The sequence below is a fragment of the Coregonus clupeaformis genome, chromosome 29 (genome assembly GCF_020615455.1).
Source record: "Coregonus clupeaformis isolate EN_2021a chromosome 29, ASM2061545v1, whole genome shotgun sequence".
Taxonomy (NCBI): Eukaryota; Metazoa; Chordata; class Actinopteri; order Salmoniformes; family Salmonidae; genus Coregonus; species Coregonus clupeaformis.
Genome location: NC_059220.1, coordinates 58417469 through 58433214, shown reverse-complemented (window position 1 = coordinate 58433214; position 15746 = coordinate 58417469). Strand labels below are relative to the sequence as shown.

At 43.4% G+C, this 15746-nt stretch overlaps 1 protein-coding gene across 5 annotated transcripts in view; it reads left to right on the top strand.

Annotated features, from left to right (window-relative positions):
- Window positions 1-359: 359 nt before the first annotated feature.
- LOC121576721 (septin-7-like) overlaps window positions 360-15746 on the top strand; it is a 32632-nt gene continuing 17245 nt past the window's right edge. For 2 of the 5 annotated variants that reach the window (XM_041890107.2, XM_041890104.2), the window contains exons 1-2: window positions 361-718; window positions 8346-8442. In XM_041890107.2, the coding sequence (XP_041746041.1) occupies window positions 680-718; window positions 8346-8442 (136 nt within the window). In that variant the 5' untranslated portion in view covers window positions 361-679. Of the gene's footprint in view, window positions 719-8342; window positions 8443-15746 lie in introns of all 5 variants that reach the window. The other 3 variants (XM_041890106.2, XM_041890103.2, XM_041890105.2) reach the window with 2 other exon arrangements.

Sequence of the window (15746 nt, the reverse complement as noted above, 5' to 3'; positions counted from 1 at the left end):
TATTTGATTCTAATGCACAGCCACAAGAGAGCGCAACTAGACCGTACAGGTGTTCTCGAATGACAGTGTGGAACGAACTCATGGCTGTTTCTGGATTATCCTGTTGAGAGTATGAATGCAGGAGGCCAGCAGCCCACATGTATGCGATATTTGACCTGTGATCAATGCAAATCCAACGGCGCGTTTATGAGATGATGGATCAGTTCAAGACATTCATAAAAGATTCGTAAATTATTCCAGATAAAAGGCTCAGCTCACCACAATGCAGTTCGTATTTAGAACCAATAGAATTCGGTAGCCCGTCGAATCTGGTGTGACATCACAATTTCAGCTGTCTCTAGCCAATAGGCATGTAGTTCCAAAGGAGGAGACAATCGCCTTTCGAGATAGCAACAGGAACATTTCCCCCTTGCGCGGTTCGTAAATGCTTTATTCTACTAGTCGTCGTAACCTATGTAGATAGCCTACCACCAACCCAATTTCATTCATTTGGGCCCATTGAGAGGTACAAGGGTTCTGTTGCTACTGGTAGGCTACATAAAAACGTTGCGTTGCAAGAAGAGGACGGCACATTTTGAAAGCAGCGTCTCTTAACACTTTTGTTCCGTGGTTTTTTAAACATATATTTTATGTCTGATCTATTCGGCTGTAGGGTGGGTGGTGTCACAGTAGTATTACAATGATCGAACGACCAGAATCTGCAGTTGCCAGCATTGCAGTAAGTGTTATTCTTATCACATCAAATCAATTATATTTTCTCTCGTGTGATCTGGATACAAACATTTTCATGAATTAATTGAAACCAATACTGTAAACGCATCCCATGTTGTCTTCTCCAACGTTAAAACCGCATCATGGTTAGGAGAATAGGAGAAAGAGGAATGTAACCGAAAATGAGGATTTCTTTCATAGCTCTTGGCCTGAGTAGGTTTATTCGACTCCATTCTCTCTTATAATTCTGAAGAAAACCAGCCTCTGGCAACAGAAGACTACGCATGAACGTTCTATTATAGGCCTTGCCTCAGTGTGGAGCATCCCGATTCATCTTGACAGGGTCTGCTACTCCGCTTTGTTGTACCCATTAACGTTGTGTTATTACGCGTTGTATCATTGTATTACGCAGCATACATTTTATATACATTTTTTATTTATTATAAAGGTAACAATTGTAACCTGCTCTTGCAAAGTGCACCCATCGCTCTAAAACCGGGTCACGCACCGACCGATCAAATTGAAAAGTGCCAATGACAGCCCGCGCCCAGTCGTGGAAAGGAATGGACATTCATTCATTATAATGCACGCTTTGGAGAGACGCACCCTACAGTGCCAAAAATAGCATTGCAAATGCACTATGGAATTTCTGAGAAAAGGGTTATGTTTCCAATAATGGATTTGTTTCCATGCAGGTATCGAAACATCCATAGGCTAAATGAATAGGGCAATTTTGTATTTGCGCACGTGATGAAGGGTATTGGATGTAGTTGAGTCTTTGATGATTTCATTCTATAGAGCTCACCAGCTTTGCAGGCCTAAAAACCTGAAATTAGTTACCTCTGGTTCATTCAGCCATTCCTAATGGGGAAAGAATAGGGTTTTGGGATAAAGGCCGAAAATAAGGCCTGAGGTTAACACAGGCTTAGGAGATCTTATACGTTTTGTTGTTTTTCTGATTACATAAATGCTTCAAAATTCACAAAAAGTGATGTTAGCTGATTAAGATTATCTCATAAAACAAAACAAATAAGATATCCCAAGCCTATGTTTGCCACAAACCTTATTTTCGGCATTTATACAAAAACCCTACAAACACTCCATTCATTTTCCCATATGATTTGTCCAACGACCCATGGCAGAGTTAGTGCCTACAAAAAGACTCCATTACTATTGCTCTCTCTCTCTATAGGCCTATAGGCTATAAGTGGGAATTGTTTAATCAAAATTTGACTAGGCCTATGTTCAGTTCAATATTGCATTAGAATGCAGAAAAACATAATCATTTGACAAATTTGCATTGGCAAACAGCAGAGAATGGAATGCAGATGATGTTATCCAGGTAACCCTTGTGTTACCCCTGAGGGGGTTAAAGAGCAACACATAGACTTGGACTGCCTCTCATTCTGAACCACACACACACACAGCTTTATTCACAGACTCTCTTTCTGTCTCATGCACACATGTATTTATACCTATGTCAGCCACTTTTCAAAAGATCCCCAATAATTCTAGCTACTACCCATCTGGTACGTGTAGGGCTGTGACGGTCATGGAATTTTGGATGACTGTTATTGGTCAGCCAAATGATCGTGGTCACTATTTGAATAGCAAAAGTATATATATATTTTTTAAGACGCACATTTTCTCCTCTACTCCGCTCCTGACTGCATGTTTTCTCTGCTCCTGACTCCGCTCCTGACTGCAGGGAAGGGGGCATTGCCTAGGCAACCAAAGACTTGTTTGCTATATAATTATAATTAATATGTTTTGTTTAACTGATTGAACAAACTTTTTTTTTTGTAATTATTTGTGGTGTGTTTTTCATATAAACCCTTTTGGGCTTCCAACCTCACCTGCACACCATTTTTACCAGTTTTTTTATCTGTACTGTTTTGTCTTTCACTTATTTTCTTTGGAGCGAATAAATGAAACATGAAACCTAAGGCTACATCACCTTGCTTGCATGGAGCACCAAAATCTCATCACGTTGTAAAGAGTCCATGTTACCGCGGAGATGGACTCAACCGCACAAATACCCGGCTGTCCCGTCTTCAGTCCAGGGTTCCGGTCTAGAAGCACGCTCACTGTGGTCAGAGGACACTTTCGGTATTGCAGTTTAGCTGACGGCGAGCCCAAAAATACAATTCCCATAGACGGCCCCATAGAGAAGTCCAAATTGAAATTTCCCCCCAAAAAACACTTATCACCTTTGTGCCAAAAATATCCATTGAATTGTTCAAGTAATTGTCTTCGAGGCCGAAGAGAGTTGTCGGCTCTGTAAAGCAGATGGCAACCACCACGAAACGACGTATGCGGATGGGAGTAGATTACTTTGAAAACAACGGTCAGCCATCTTGGATGCTGTCTCCAGTTCTTATATACCTCAGTGCTTCAGTGAGCTGTTCGTTCCACACAACAACAAAAAACGGTTATGACAGTTATTTTATTTTCATGCCGGTCTTCCTCCATAATCGTTGGTTACATGATTATACGGTAATTGTGCCAGCCCTAGAATTTATGTGTTACCCCCAGATGATGAGAACGCTGAGATGGCATCACAACAACGTTATGTGACCCAGCATGGTCAGGGAGGGAGTATGGAAATTGCTTAGGGCCATTTAAAATCACCACGCACCCGCCCCCTGTACACATACTGACCTGTAAACAACAGCAAGATATCAATTTCGGAGATTCACACGAATGCTTTATGTATGTGCCCTTTTGCTTAGGCCTGTTATTTTCCACCAATGACGTAAGTGAGTAAATTGCAAAACTCTTGATTGTCACAATTGATACAGATCGCATCAGTGAGATATAGGGGGCTGTGGGTGATTACGCCACTGTCACATGCTGATGCACAGACCTGATTACATGAATGTCACATTTGACCTTTCAGCTAAACTGAACAACACATACCGGTACTATAGACAGGCAGAGATAGTTATGGGCTTTGCTATAGGGCCTATTTGATGGACAGAATAGCCTAGGTGTTTTTGTCCTAGCTACTACGGTTTATCTGGTTTTATATGCCACTTCTCTTTGACATGATGTGCCCAGATTTCCTCCATTGACCTCTTAAAAGCAATATTTTTGTAGCAGTCAGTTACTTGCACTGAGTGTCAGTTCAGATACAGAAGGAAATATTGAGAAATGTTTCCCATCTGCCCCTTGGTCTTGTTGTCCGGTGGTGTCAAAATCAGTTTGGAGGGAAATAGTATTGGAACGTGGTTTGTCATTACATGTTATAACACATTTGTTACTTATACTTATAAGAAATCCCGCTATGCGCTCCGACGAACCATCAAACACAACAGTGGTAGGCCTGATCACTGACAATGATGAGACAGCTTATAGGGAGGAGGTCAGAGATCTGGCAATGTGGTGCCAGGATAACAACCACTCCCTCAATGTGATCAAGACAAAGGAGATGATCGTGGACTACAGGAAAAGGAGGGCCGAGCACGCCCCCATTCTCTTCGATGGGGCTGTAGTGGAGCAGGTTGACGAACACCAACAAACTATCATGGTCCAAACACACCAAGACAGTTGTGAAGAGGGCACGACAATGCCTCTTTCCCTCAGGAGACTGAAAAGATTTGGCATGGGGCCTCAGATCCTCAAAAAGTTATACAGCTGCACCATCGAGAGCATCCTGACTGGTTGCATCACTGCCTGGTATGGCAACTGCTCGGCCTCCAACCGCAAGGCACTACAGAGGGTAGTGCGTACGGCCCAGTACAAAACTGGGGCTAAGCTTCCTGCCATCCAGGACCTCTATACCAGGCGGTGTCAGAGGAAGGCCCTAAAAACTGCCAAAGACTCCAGCCACCCTTGTCATAGACTGTTCTCTCTGCTACCGCACGGCAAGCGGTACCGGAGTGCCATGTCTAGGTCCAAAAGGCTTCTTAAAAGCTTCTACCCCCAAGCCATAAGACTCCTGAACAGCTAATCAAATGGCGACCCGGACAATTTGCATTGACCCCCCTCCATTTTTATGCTGCTGCTACTCTCTGTTTATTGTCTATGCATAGTCACTTTACCTCTACCTACATGTACAGTGAGGGAAAAAAGTATTTGATCCCCTGCTGATTTTGTACGTTTGCCCACTGACAAAGAAATGATCAGTCTATAATTTTAATGGTAGGTTTATTTGAACAGTGAGAGACAGAATAACAACAAAAAAATCCAGAAAAATGCATGTCAAAAATGTTATAAATTGATTTGCATTTTAATGAGGGAAATAATTATTTGACCCCCTCTCAATCAGAAAGATTTCTGGCTCCCAGGTGTCTTTTATACAGGTAACGAGCTGAGATTAGGAGCACACTCTTAAAGGGAGTGCTCCTAATCTCAGTTTGTTACCTGTAAAAAAAACACCTGTCCACAGAAGCAATCAATCAATCAGATTCCAAACTCTCCACCATGGCCAAGACCAAATAGCTCTCCAAGGATGTCAGGGACAAGATTGTAGACCTACACAAGGCTGGAATGGGCTACAAGACCATCGCCAAGCAGCTTGGTGAGAAGGTGACAACAGTTGGTGCGATTATTCGCAAATGGAAGAAACACAAAAGAAGTGTCAATCTCCCTCGGCCTGGGGCTCCATGCAAGATCTCACCTCGTGGAGTTGCAATGATCATGAGAACGGTGAGGAATCAGCCCAGAACTACACGGGAGGATCTTGTCAATGATCTCAAGGCAGCTGGGACCATAGTCACCAAGAAAACAATTGGTAACACACTACGCCGTGAAGGACTGAAATCCTGCAGCGCCCGCAAGGTCCCCCTGGTCAAGAAAGCACATATACATGCCCGTCTGAAGTTTGCCAATGAACATCTGAATGATTCAGAGGAGAACTGGGTGAAAGTGTTGTGGTCAGATGAGACCTAAATCGAGCTCTTTGGCATCAACTCAACTCGCCGTGTTGAGGAGGAATGCTGCCTATGACCCCAAGAACACCATCCCCACCGTCAAACATGGAGGTGGAAACATTATGCTTTGGGGGTGTTTTTCTGCTAAGGGGACAGGACAACTTCACTGCATCAAAGGGACGATGGCTGGGGCCATGTACCATCAAATCTTGGGTGAGAACCTCCTTCCCTCAGCCAGGGCATTGAAAATGGGTCGTGGATGAGTATTCCAGCATGACAATGACCCAAAACACACGGCCAAGGCAACAAAGGAGTGGCTCAAGAAGTAGCACATTAAGGTCCTGGAGTGGCCCAGCCAGTCTCCAGACCTTAATCACATAGAAATCTGTGGAGGGAGCTGAAGGTTCGAGTTGCCAAACGTCAGCCTCGAAACCTTAATGACTTGGAGAAGATCTGCAAAGAGGAGTGGGACAAAATCCCTCCTGAGATGTGTGCAAACCTGGTGGCCAACTACAAGAAACGTCTGACCTCTGTGATTGCCAACAAGGGTTTTGCCACCAAGGACTAAGTCATGTTTTGCAGAGGGGTCAAATACTTATTTCCCTCATTAAAATGCAAATCAATTTATAACATTTTTAACATGCGTTTTTCTGGATGTCTTTGTTGTTATTCTGTCTCTCACTGTTCAAATAAACCTACCATTAAAATTATAGACTGATCATTTCTTTGTCAGTAGGCAAACGTACAAAATCAGCAGGGGATCAAATACTTTTTTCCCTCACTGTACATATTACCTCAATTACCTCGACTAATCTGTGCCCCCGCACATTGACTCTGTACTGGTACTCCCTCATTGCTGTTGTTTTATTGTTGCTCTTTAATTATTTCTTTTTTTTATTTTTTATTTTTGTTTTGTTTTCTTTTTTTACTTCAGTTATTTTAGTAAATACTTTCTTAACACTTGTTTTTCTTAAAACTGCATTGTTGGTTAAGGGCTTGTAAGTAAGCATTTCACTGCAAGGTCTACACCTGTTGTATTCGGCACATGTGAAAAACAACATTTGATTGGATTTGATTTTGACATAGCCTATCACAAAAACACAGTTGTTATTACATATCCAATAAGGGTTTAGGCCTAAATCCCCTCAAATCTACCAGCCTCTGATCTGTGCTAGGTTAATGAATGGTAACATGTGGAATATGATACACACACACAGATTCATGATACACACACGGATTCATGATACACACACATATTCTTGATACACACGCAGATTCATGATACACACACAGATTCATGATACACACACAGATTCATGATACACACACAGATTCATGATACACACACAGATTCATGATACACACACAGATTCATGATACACACACAGATTCATGATACACACACAGATTCATGATACACACACAGATTAAGGCAAGATCAGCACACACCCAGTGTGTCATAGAGCTTTTTGGGTTAATACTCCACTAACTCCTTTCCTCAAATGGAAGCATTTACAGCAATTACCTGTACTCAGACACCTCAGACTAATAAAATAAAATACAATTGTATTTGTCACATGCTTCGTAAATAACAGGTGAAGACTAACAGTGAAATGCTTACTTACTGGCCCTTCCCAACAGTACAGAAAAAAAAGAGAAATAGTAGAAACATTTAAAAATAATAACACAAGGAATAAATACACAATGAGTAATGATAACATGGCTATATACACGGGATACCAGTACCGAGTTGATGTACAGGGGTACAAGGTATTTGAGGTAGATATGTACATATAACTAGGAATAAAGAGACTAGGCAACAGGATAGATAATAAACTGTAACAGCAGCATATGTGATGAGTCAAAACAGTAAGTGCAAAAAGGGTCAATGCAGATAGTCCGGGTAGCTATTGGTTAAGTACTTAACCAACTATTTAGCAGTCTTATGGCTTGGGGGTAGAAGCTGTTCAGGGTCCTGTTGGTTCCAGACTTGGTGCATCGGCACCGCTTGCCGTGCTTTAGCAGATTGAACAGTCTATGACTTGGGAGGCTGGACATACCACAATAAAGTGTTTGCTCTCTTAGCAGCCCTATTGTGTTTCCTGACTCTATAGGATAAGTGAGAGGACACATGTTTTCAGGGTGGTAGACAGTGTCCCACTGGGCTGCTGTGTAGGAGTGACTAGTGTGACCCCTCGCTCTCTCTACCCCTGAGTTTTCCATTGGGACACACATGTGAGGGCTGTGAGCAGGGGCGAGCAGCAATCAATTGTATTTGCCTTGTGTAGCGTGCATGACAACGCACTGGGAGAGAGAGAGGATGAGATTAGAGCAGGCAGAGGGAGGAATGGAGAAATACGGTACTAGAGAGAAGGAGAACGCACAACTTGGGAACGCCTTGGCTGTTATCTGGTGCGAGATCCACGGTCTCCATGACGACGTCTCTCAAATTATGGATATGATGGATATGATACAACTGGTAAATAAACAGGGGGAGCAGTTAGACTACCTTACCCGCTTCCTTTTTTAACCCCTTTTCATCATTTTACCTCACACCCAAAACCCTGTTCCCGTTTTACCCTTCTCTTTCAATGGTGCTTTGTCACGCCAGGCCAGAGAAATTCGAATCATGGCCTCTAAAACCAGCTCTTTGTCTCTCTGTGTATGAGTGTGTGTACGCACATGCCGTGTACACAACCGCAAGGTGTTTGTCCCCCCAGAAGATTCCAGAGTAACTTTGTGTGTGTTTTCTTCCAGCAGAGGAATCTGGAGGGGTATGTGGGGTTCGCCAACCTCCCCAACCAGGTGTACAGGAAGTCAGTGAAGAGGGGCTTTGAGTTCACACTAATGGTTGTTGGTGAGTCACTTTATGTCTGCTTCTCTTTTTATATGTGTCTGTCTGTCTATCTGTGTTTGCTTGTGAGTCTGTCTATCTGTCTGTCTCTGTCTGTGAAAAAGGAATATGAAGCATGTCATTTGAGGTTTAATATTTAGTTTGAATGGATTGTGTGGCTCGATGTGTTTTTCCTATGTCTCTGCATGGAATTAAAGTTGAAATGTCATTGGACATTTGAGTTATGACTGAATGTGTTAATTACTTGTATATCTCTAGATCTCTATATTGGTAAACTAGTGGATTTAAGAATTAGAAAACCACAGAATGTATGAATGAACTTGGTGAAATCTGGCGTCTAAGAAGATGAGATGGGTAGAGAATGTAGGCTTGATAGTTTATACACACACACACACACACACACACACACACACACACACACACACACACACACACAATCACATGTTTATTTCATCATCACTCTGCATGAGGTAATTGATGTCAGGATATACAGTATTGATCATACTTCTCTGATTGAGGACTGCTTTCCATGGGAATCAAGACTGGGTATGTTGGTTTTTGTCTTTGTCATGTATGCCAACTGTGCACTCTGTCTCTTCTTAGCGAGACACACACAGTCTCTCTCTCATTCATTCTGTCTCTCTCTCACTCTCTCTCTCTCTCTCTCTCTCTCTCTCTCACACAGCCAACCAGCATGACATGTCCCACATATATCTCCCTCTGGTTTGGTTTTCCTGTTTGGTAAAGTGACACTGGGAAAGGGCTGCGTGTGCCAGAGGGAGAGTGGCAGCATTCAATATCAACGGGATTGGATTTCAGCTAGGGATGTGCATCTCTCCTTACAAGCACGAATCGATACGCATTTAGATATATGGATACGATACAGGAACGATACTTTTAGTTTGAAACAAATTGGTCCCCTGTAGCTCACTTGGTAGAGCCTGGCGCTTGCAATGGCAGGGTTGTGGGTTCGTTTCCCACGGGGGGCCAGTATGAAAAATGTATGCACTCACTAACTGTAAGTTGCTCTGGATAAGAGCGTCTGCTAAAATGACTAAAATGTCAAATGTGCGATTCAATTTGATCAGTGGAACAAATCGATGCGATTCGGTTCTATTTGATGCACTAACAATTGTTGTATGAACACTTTCATTTTTACATTCTAAATTAATATCTGATACTGATGGTGCTCAGGAGCTGAGCTAGATCTGTCTGAGCTGAGTGGCCCTGTGTGTGTGTGTGTGTGTGTGTGTGTGTGTGTGTGTGTGTCTGTCTGTGTGTGTGTGTGTGTGTGTGTGTCTGTCTGTGTGTGTGTGTGTGTGTGTGTGTGTGTGTGTGTATACTTCTGGTGTAAAACTCAATGCTGAAAAAGAGAAGTGAAATACAGCCACGTCATAATGCAGAGAAAACATTACACTGTCTGATGCGTGGGACGAAACCCACTCACGTGTACACCCACTACATTTTTAACAAGTAGATGTGAAAAAGGTGACTGAGACTATCGTTAGGGGGAGTCTCCCCTAACTCTCCCTCTATAGTATAAAGACTGGTCCTCTGTACAACACAACAACACAGAGAATAAAGCTTTAGACCTGAAGTCACAACACTTTACTGGTCATTCACTCTCCACCCCACCTGGACCAACTCTAAGCCAACATGTTCACCACTCGTCTTGCTATGCTGTCTGCACTTGTTCTGGTACTGAGTGCCATCACATTTACCGAAGGTAAGAGACAACTAGAACGTTTGTGTGTGTGTGTGTGTGTGTGTGTGTGTGTGTGTGTGTGTGTGTGTGTGTGTGTGTGTGTGTGTGTGTGTGTGTGTGTGTGTGTGTGTGTGTGTGTGTGTGTGTGTGTGTGTGTGTGTGTGTGTGTGTGTGTGTGTGTGTGTGTGTGTGTGTGTGAGTTGAGCCATTGGGCAGACTGAGCATCTACCACTATCAGATTAAGGGGGGTCCCCCTACTTTTTATCTGAAATCCTCATCTCCCACTAATTAACTTTTCATATAGCAGAATAAAATGTGTTGAGGTAGTAGTATCAATACTTATTTATTGAAATTAGCTATGACATACATAGCCAATTAATATAACACAGTTTTCGATTTCACCCTGTCTCAAAAGCGAATGGTTTTGACCGTTTGGAACTTCACGCCTTGATCACACCGATAGTGTCATTGCACGAAATGGTACGCAGCATCATCTGGATATTTGTGCAACAAAATTTGAAGATTCACCTTCTGCTACCATTTCTGTCAAGCCATCTACGCATACAGTTTGAAGCATGATGTGATCGAGGCATTACGGAGGACAGCTGTTCTCTTCTCCTGACCAGTGCGGCTCGCGAAAATGATTGCTGTCCTTGTTATTAAATTACACCTTTACCCTGTAAAAATGACCAAAAGCACTGACAGTTTTTATTTAGTATGGTGAAACTGGCAATCGAAAAGTCCCAATCAGTAGTTAATGTGCAATCAGCAAGATGTGAATTGTGTCCACTCCAGTAGCCTACACAGCTCTTCCGGTAAAACACAATTTTCTACAGCGCATTTGGTAACAATGATCCAGCAAATTACATTGGTTGTCCCTCAATTAATGAAGTCTATGATTTAATATTGCGAAAGCCATTTTACAAACATCTGAATGCTGAAGGTGCTGCGTAGATGTAGCCTACCGTAGGACTACCTCTCGTTGGCGCGAGCAGCTGCGTCTCCTGCACTGTGCACACAGTTGTTATCTGACTTGTAGATCAATGTCATACTCAGTGACATGCATAAAATGTTGATAGGCTGAAGAGGAGGATGCATCAATTCAGTCACAACAGATTAGAGGGATTTTCAGAATAAGGCAGAAATAAATTATATGATAAAAAAATGTTAGAAACCGGCGATTCATAACGTTTGAATTGGTTTTCTTACCGATGCATGCTTCATTTGGAGCATCATTTGGATCGGTTTGGGCTCCCGCAGACTGATGCACTCACATCTTAAACATTTGAACCAGGGACCGATGCGTAACTGTGAATCATTACATCCCTATTTTCAGCCTTGTTACGTATGGGCCTCACTTTCGTTCTTTTTGGCTCTAACCACTGCATACCCCAGCTGAGCCAAACTTTACACATACAAAATGTCAAGTGTGGAACAGAGAACAAGCACAACCGTGTTTGGAACAAAAAAGATGAGACACTCAAACACACACACACACACACACACACACTCACTCACACGTTATACACTGAGTATACATGACATAGACTGACCAGGTAAATCCAGATGAAAGCTATGATCCCTTATTGATGTCACTTGTGTCAGTGTAGATGAAGTGGAGGAGACAGGTTAAAGAAGGATTTTTAAGTCTTGAGACAATTGAGACATGGATTGTGTATGTGTACCATTCAGAGGGTGAATGGGCAAGACAAAAGATGTAAGTGTCTTTGAACGGGGTATGGTAGTAGGTGCCAGGCGCACCAGTTTGTGTCAAGAACTGCAACGCTGCTGGGTTTTTCACGCTCAACAGTTTCCTGTGTGTATCAAGAATGGTCCACCACCCAAAGGACATCCAGCCAACTTGACACAACTGTGGAATGCTTTTGACACCTTGTAGAGTCCATGCCCCAACGTATTGAGGCTGTTCTGAGGGCAAAAGGGGGTGCAACTCAATATAAGGAACATTTAGACACACACTGTTGTGAAACTCTACCTCTCTCACTGTGAGAGTGTTAGAGAGTGTTAGAGAGTGCACTTCCAGGCAAGTAGAGTGAGCTGTAGCTGTGTGAAGATTGGCTGTAATGGAAGCCAGCTGGGTTCACTGTTTTGACAGGCTTGGGCTCTGTTTGGGTCTTGACTGAAAGTGAATCCGCTCGCTTGTTAGAGCCCGGTCACTTGGAAGTGTCTCCTCTGTTCCACTGTCACTCTGTGAGACTGACGCCACAGGACTTTGGCTCGGGGCGATTTATTTTCCTCCAAAAGTCTGGGACGGAAATAACCTGTTTCCTGGCTTTTTGGCCAGCTGGCAGTTTCTGTAGCGAAATTTGGAAAGATTAGAGAGATCCGTGCTGCTGTACAAAGCAGGTCGTCCAAATCCATGATATACTGTAGGAACAAAGTTGAGTCTAAACAACCTACTGTAACAACTCACCTCACATGACCTAAGAATGTACAACCCTGCACAACACTTGGAAGTTGAGCTTCTCTTTACTCACAGTCAGTGCCTAGCAGTGGATCCCAGTCTATGTGTTATCTCCTGTCAGCCATGCTGTCTGTGTCTGCCCCCCTGCCTGTTTGCCTGCCTGCCTGCCTGTCTGTCTCCTGGTTGTGTGTAGGCTGTGTGTGTGTGAGTTCTGATAAGACGGTCTGACAGGCTTAGCTCTGACCGGCTTGCCTGCTGACCTGGCAAGGGACGCAGGCTTTGGCCGGTTAATCTGTGGGAATAACTGTAGTTTTCTTTGCGTAGTTCAATCACCAGTGTTTGTACTGAGGCCTTGGCTTGGTCCTCATCTCCTCTACTACCCATTCATCTTCCTCTAGCCTATACCACAGTCCTCCACCATCCCTTCCCCTATTCTATGCCAGTCTATTTTCACCTATTGGTTTCCTCTAACTCATCTTCTTACTGTCATCTGCTAACCCTTGTTTACTGTTCACGGACTAAAAGGATAGCATTACTTTAGAAGCATAGAACCACAAAAATAAAGGATGTTTTCAGAAATCGATTTTCCAGGTGAATCGTAAAGGAAATCTCATCACATTACAAGATGACAGAGCATAGAGTCACTAAGAAAAGGACATGTATTTCTCAATGATTTATTATAACCCTTGGGGGTAAAACACAGCAGGATAATCTGTGTGTGTGTGTGTGTGTTTGTGTAAGATCAGTTGGACTGCTGCTGGGTGTGTGAGTGACTGTGTGTGTCTGTGTGGGGGGAGCTGCTGCTGCTGCTGTGGCGTGTGCACATGTCCTGTATGACCTCACACGTGCTGATTCTGTCCGTTTCTGTTTAGACTCAGAGGTTCAAAGTTAAACTTTTATAGACTACTCACTCTCTCACAAAAATCTCTGGAAACTGGCTCACATTGTCTATTTTAAGATCTGGTCTTTATAGTCAGTGGAGTGTAGCCAATCTATCTGTAAGGCTACCAGAGTATTGCATGTGTCCTGTGTCCATCCTTGTGTGAGTTGCAGATCTTTATCACAATAGAGATGACCTTTGACCCTACTGCAGCCATCCCTTTTCTCCTGAACAATAGAGCTTATCACTACTGAAGTCAGTCCCTCTGAAACATCCCTACTCACATTCTCGATCTCTCTCTCTCTCTCTCTCCTCCCTTCCCCCTCTTACTCCTTCTTTCCTCTCCCTTCTCCCTTCCCCCTCTCTCTCTCCCTTTTCTCTTTTTAGTGTGTCGGCCAGATGTCTCATTTGACTCTGTGATTCAAGCCCACATGTCTGTTAGGGGAGGAGAGCTCTGTGTTTGTCAGTGGTAAAGAGCTACCGGCATACCGACCAGAAGCACCAGGAGCCCCTTTATGTGGGGTGAGGTGATGTGATGAGAGGAGAGGAGCGAGGGGTCTGGCCGGGCACGGGCACGGAGGGGCGCTGGGTAAAGGGGCCTGTCAGGATGTCTGGGGCCAGCTGCTGCCCCAGGGGTAATTTTTGGTTGGCCATTAGAATGTTGACAGGAAGAAAGAGGAGAGATAAAAAGCAAGGAATGTTAGGAATCTCCTGGGAAACATACCCTGTGTGTCCATCTGTATGTCTGACCCCATAGCCCTGTCAATCAGTCTCTCTCTCGAACTGCTGTTACTGTACTTCAGTACTGTACTTCCGTTCCCTCCCTGTCTGTTTTTTCTCTTCACCTGACTCTTAGTCTCTCCTTCTCCATCCCCCTCACACTGCTCAGTTAATGTTCTCGTAATGAAAGAAAGAGGGCGAGGGAGAGGGGGGTCACCCAGCCAGCCATCCGTCCATGCAGCTCTGGGTCGTCAGTGACAGGGTCTATTTATGGAGAGTGCGTTTCCTGAGATCATGCAGACCAGTATTTAATTAAAACTGAGAGGAAGGCTAATTCAATTGGACTTGCTATCATTGGTTGAAGCTGTCAGCTAGTTTGGACCACAGAACAGCCACTGTCACAACTAACTATGTGTGGTATGTCGACTGTTGCTGTCCCATTATTTTGACCACCATGAAGTCAGAGGAGGCTGGTGGGTGGAGCTATAGGAGGACATGCTTATAATAATGGCTGGAATGGAATAAATGTTTGATGTGTTTGATATCGTTCCATTTATTCCATTCCAGCCTCCTCTACATTAGGTTAACACCGATATCAGTGGTTCTAAAGGCATCAGCATGCTTCAGTTCAGCTGGCGGCTAGCCGAAGTCGGCTAGGCGAACCAAACTAGTGTGCTCGCATGCTCTCTAAAAATAAGTTTGCTTGAAAAACGAGAAAAAAGCACAATAGTACTGTTTGAGACGCCATAGCCAGTATACACTTCCTCAAAATAGTCAGAATTAATCTAAGATAACTCAATAAATCTGTCATTAATTTTGACGTTCTTGCCGAGGAGATTTTAGTCGCGCAATTTTACATCTAACTAAAATGTTTGGTGCAGTATTTTTCAAAGAAAAAATGTGCATGAAAACAAGTAATCTCTTCGTTCAATGACAACGAAGACTTTATTGAAGAATCCCTACTTTTGACCAATCACAGACGAAGGGGCGTAGACTTCGGCCCCGAAATTCGGCTTGCCTCCAGAAAAAATGTTGTGTGGCCGAACAGCTGAAAAAATCCTCACTGAAGTCCAAAACGAACAAAAACTTCACAAAATGTCGCCATAATACACTGCTCAAAAAAATAAAGGGAACACTAAAATAACACATCCTAGATCTGAATGGATGAAATAATCTTATTAAATACATTTTTCTTTACATAGTTGAATGTGCTGACAACAAAATCACACAAAAATTATCAATGGAAATCAAATTTATCAACCCATGGAGGTCTGGATTTGGAGTCACCCTCAAAATTAAAGTGGAAAACCACACTACAGACTGATCCAACTTTGATGTAATGTCCTTAAAACAAGTCAAAATGAGGCTCAGTAGTGTGTGGCCTCCACGTGCCTGTATGACCTCCCTACAACGCATGGGCATGCTCCTGATGAGGTGGCGGATGGTCTCCTGAGGGATCTCCTCCCAGACCTGGACTAAAGCATCCGCCAACTCCTGGACAGTCTGTGGTGCAACGTGGCGTTGGTGGATGGAGCGAGACATGATGTCCCAGATGTGCTCAATTGGATTCAGGTCTGGGG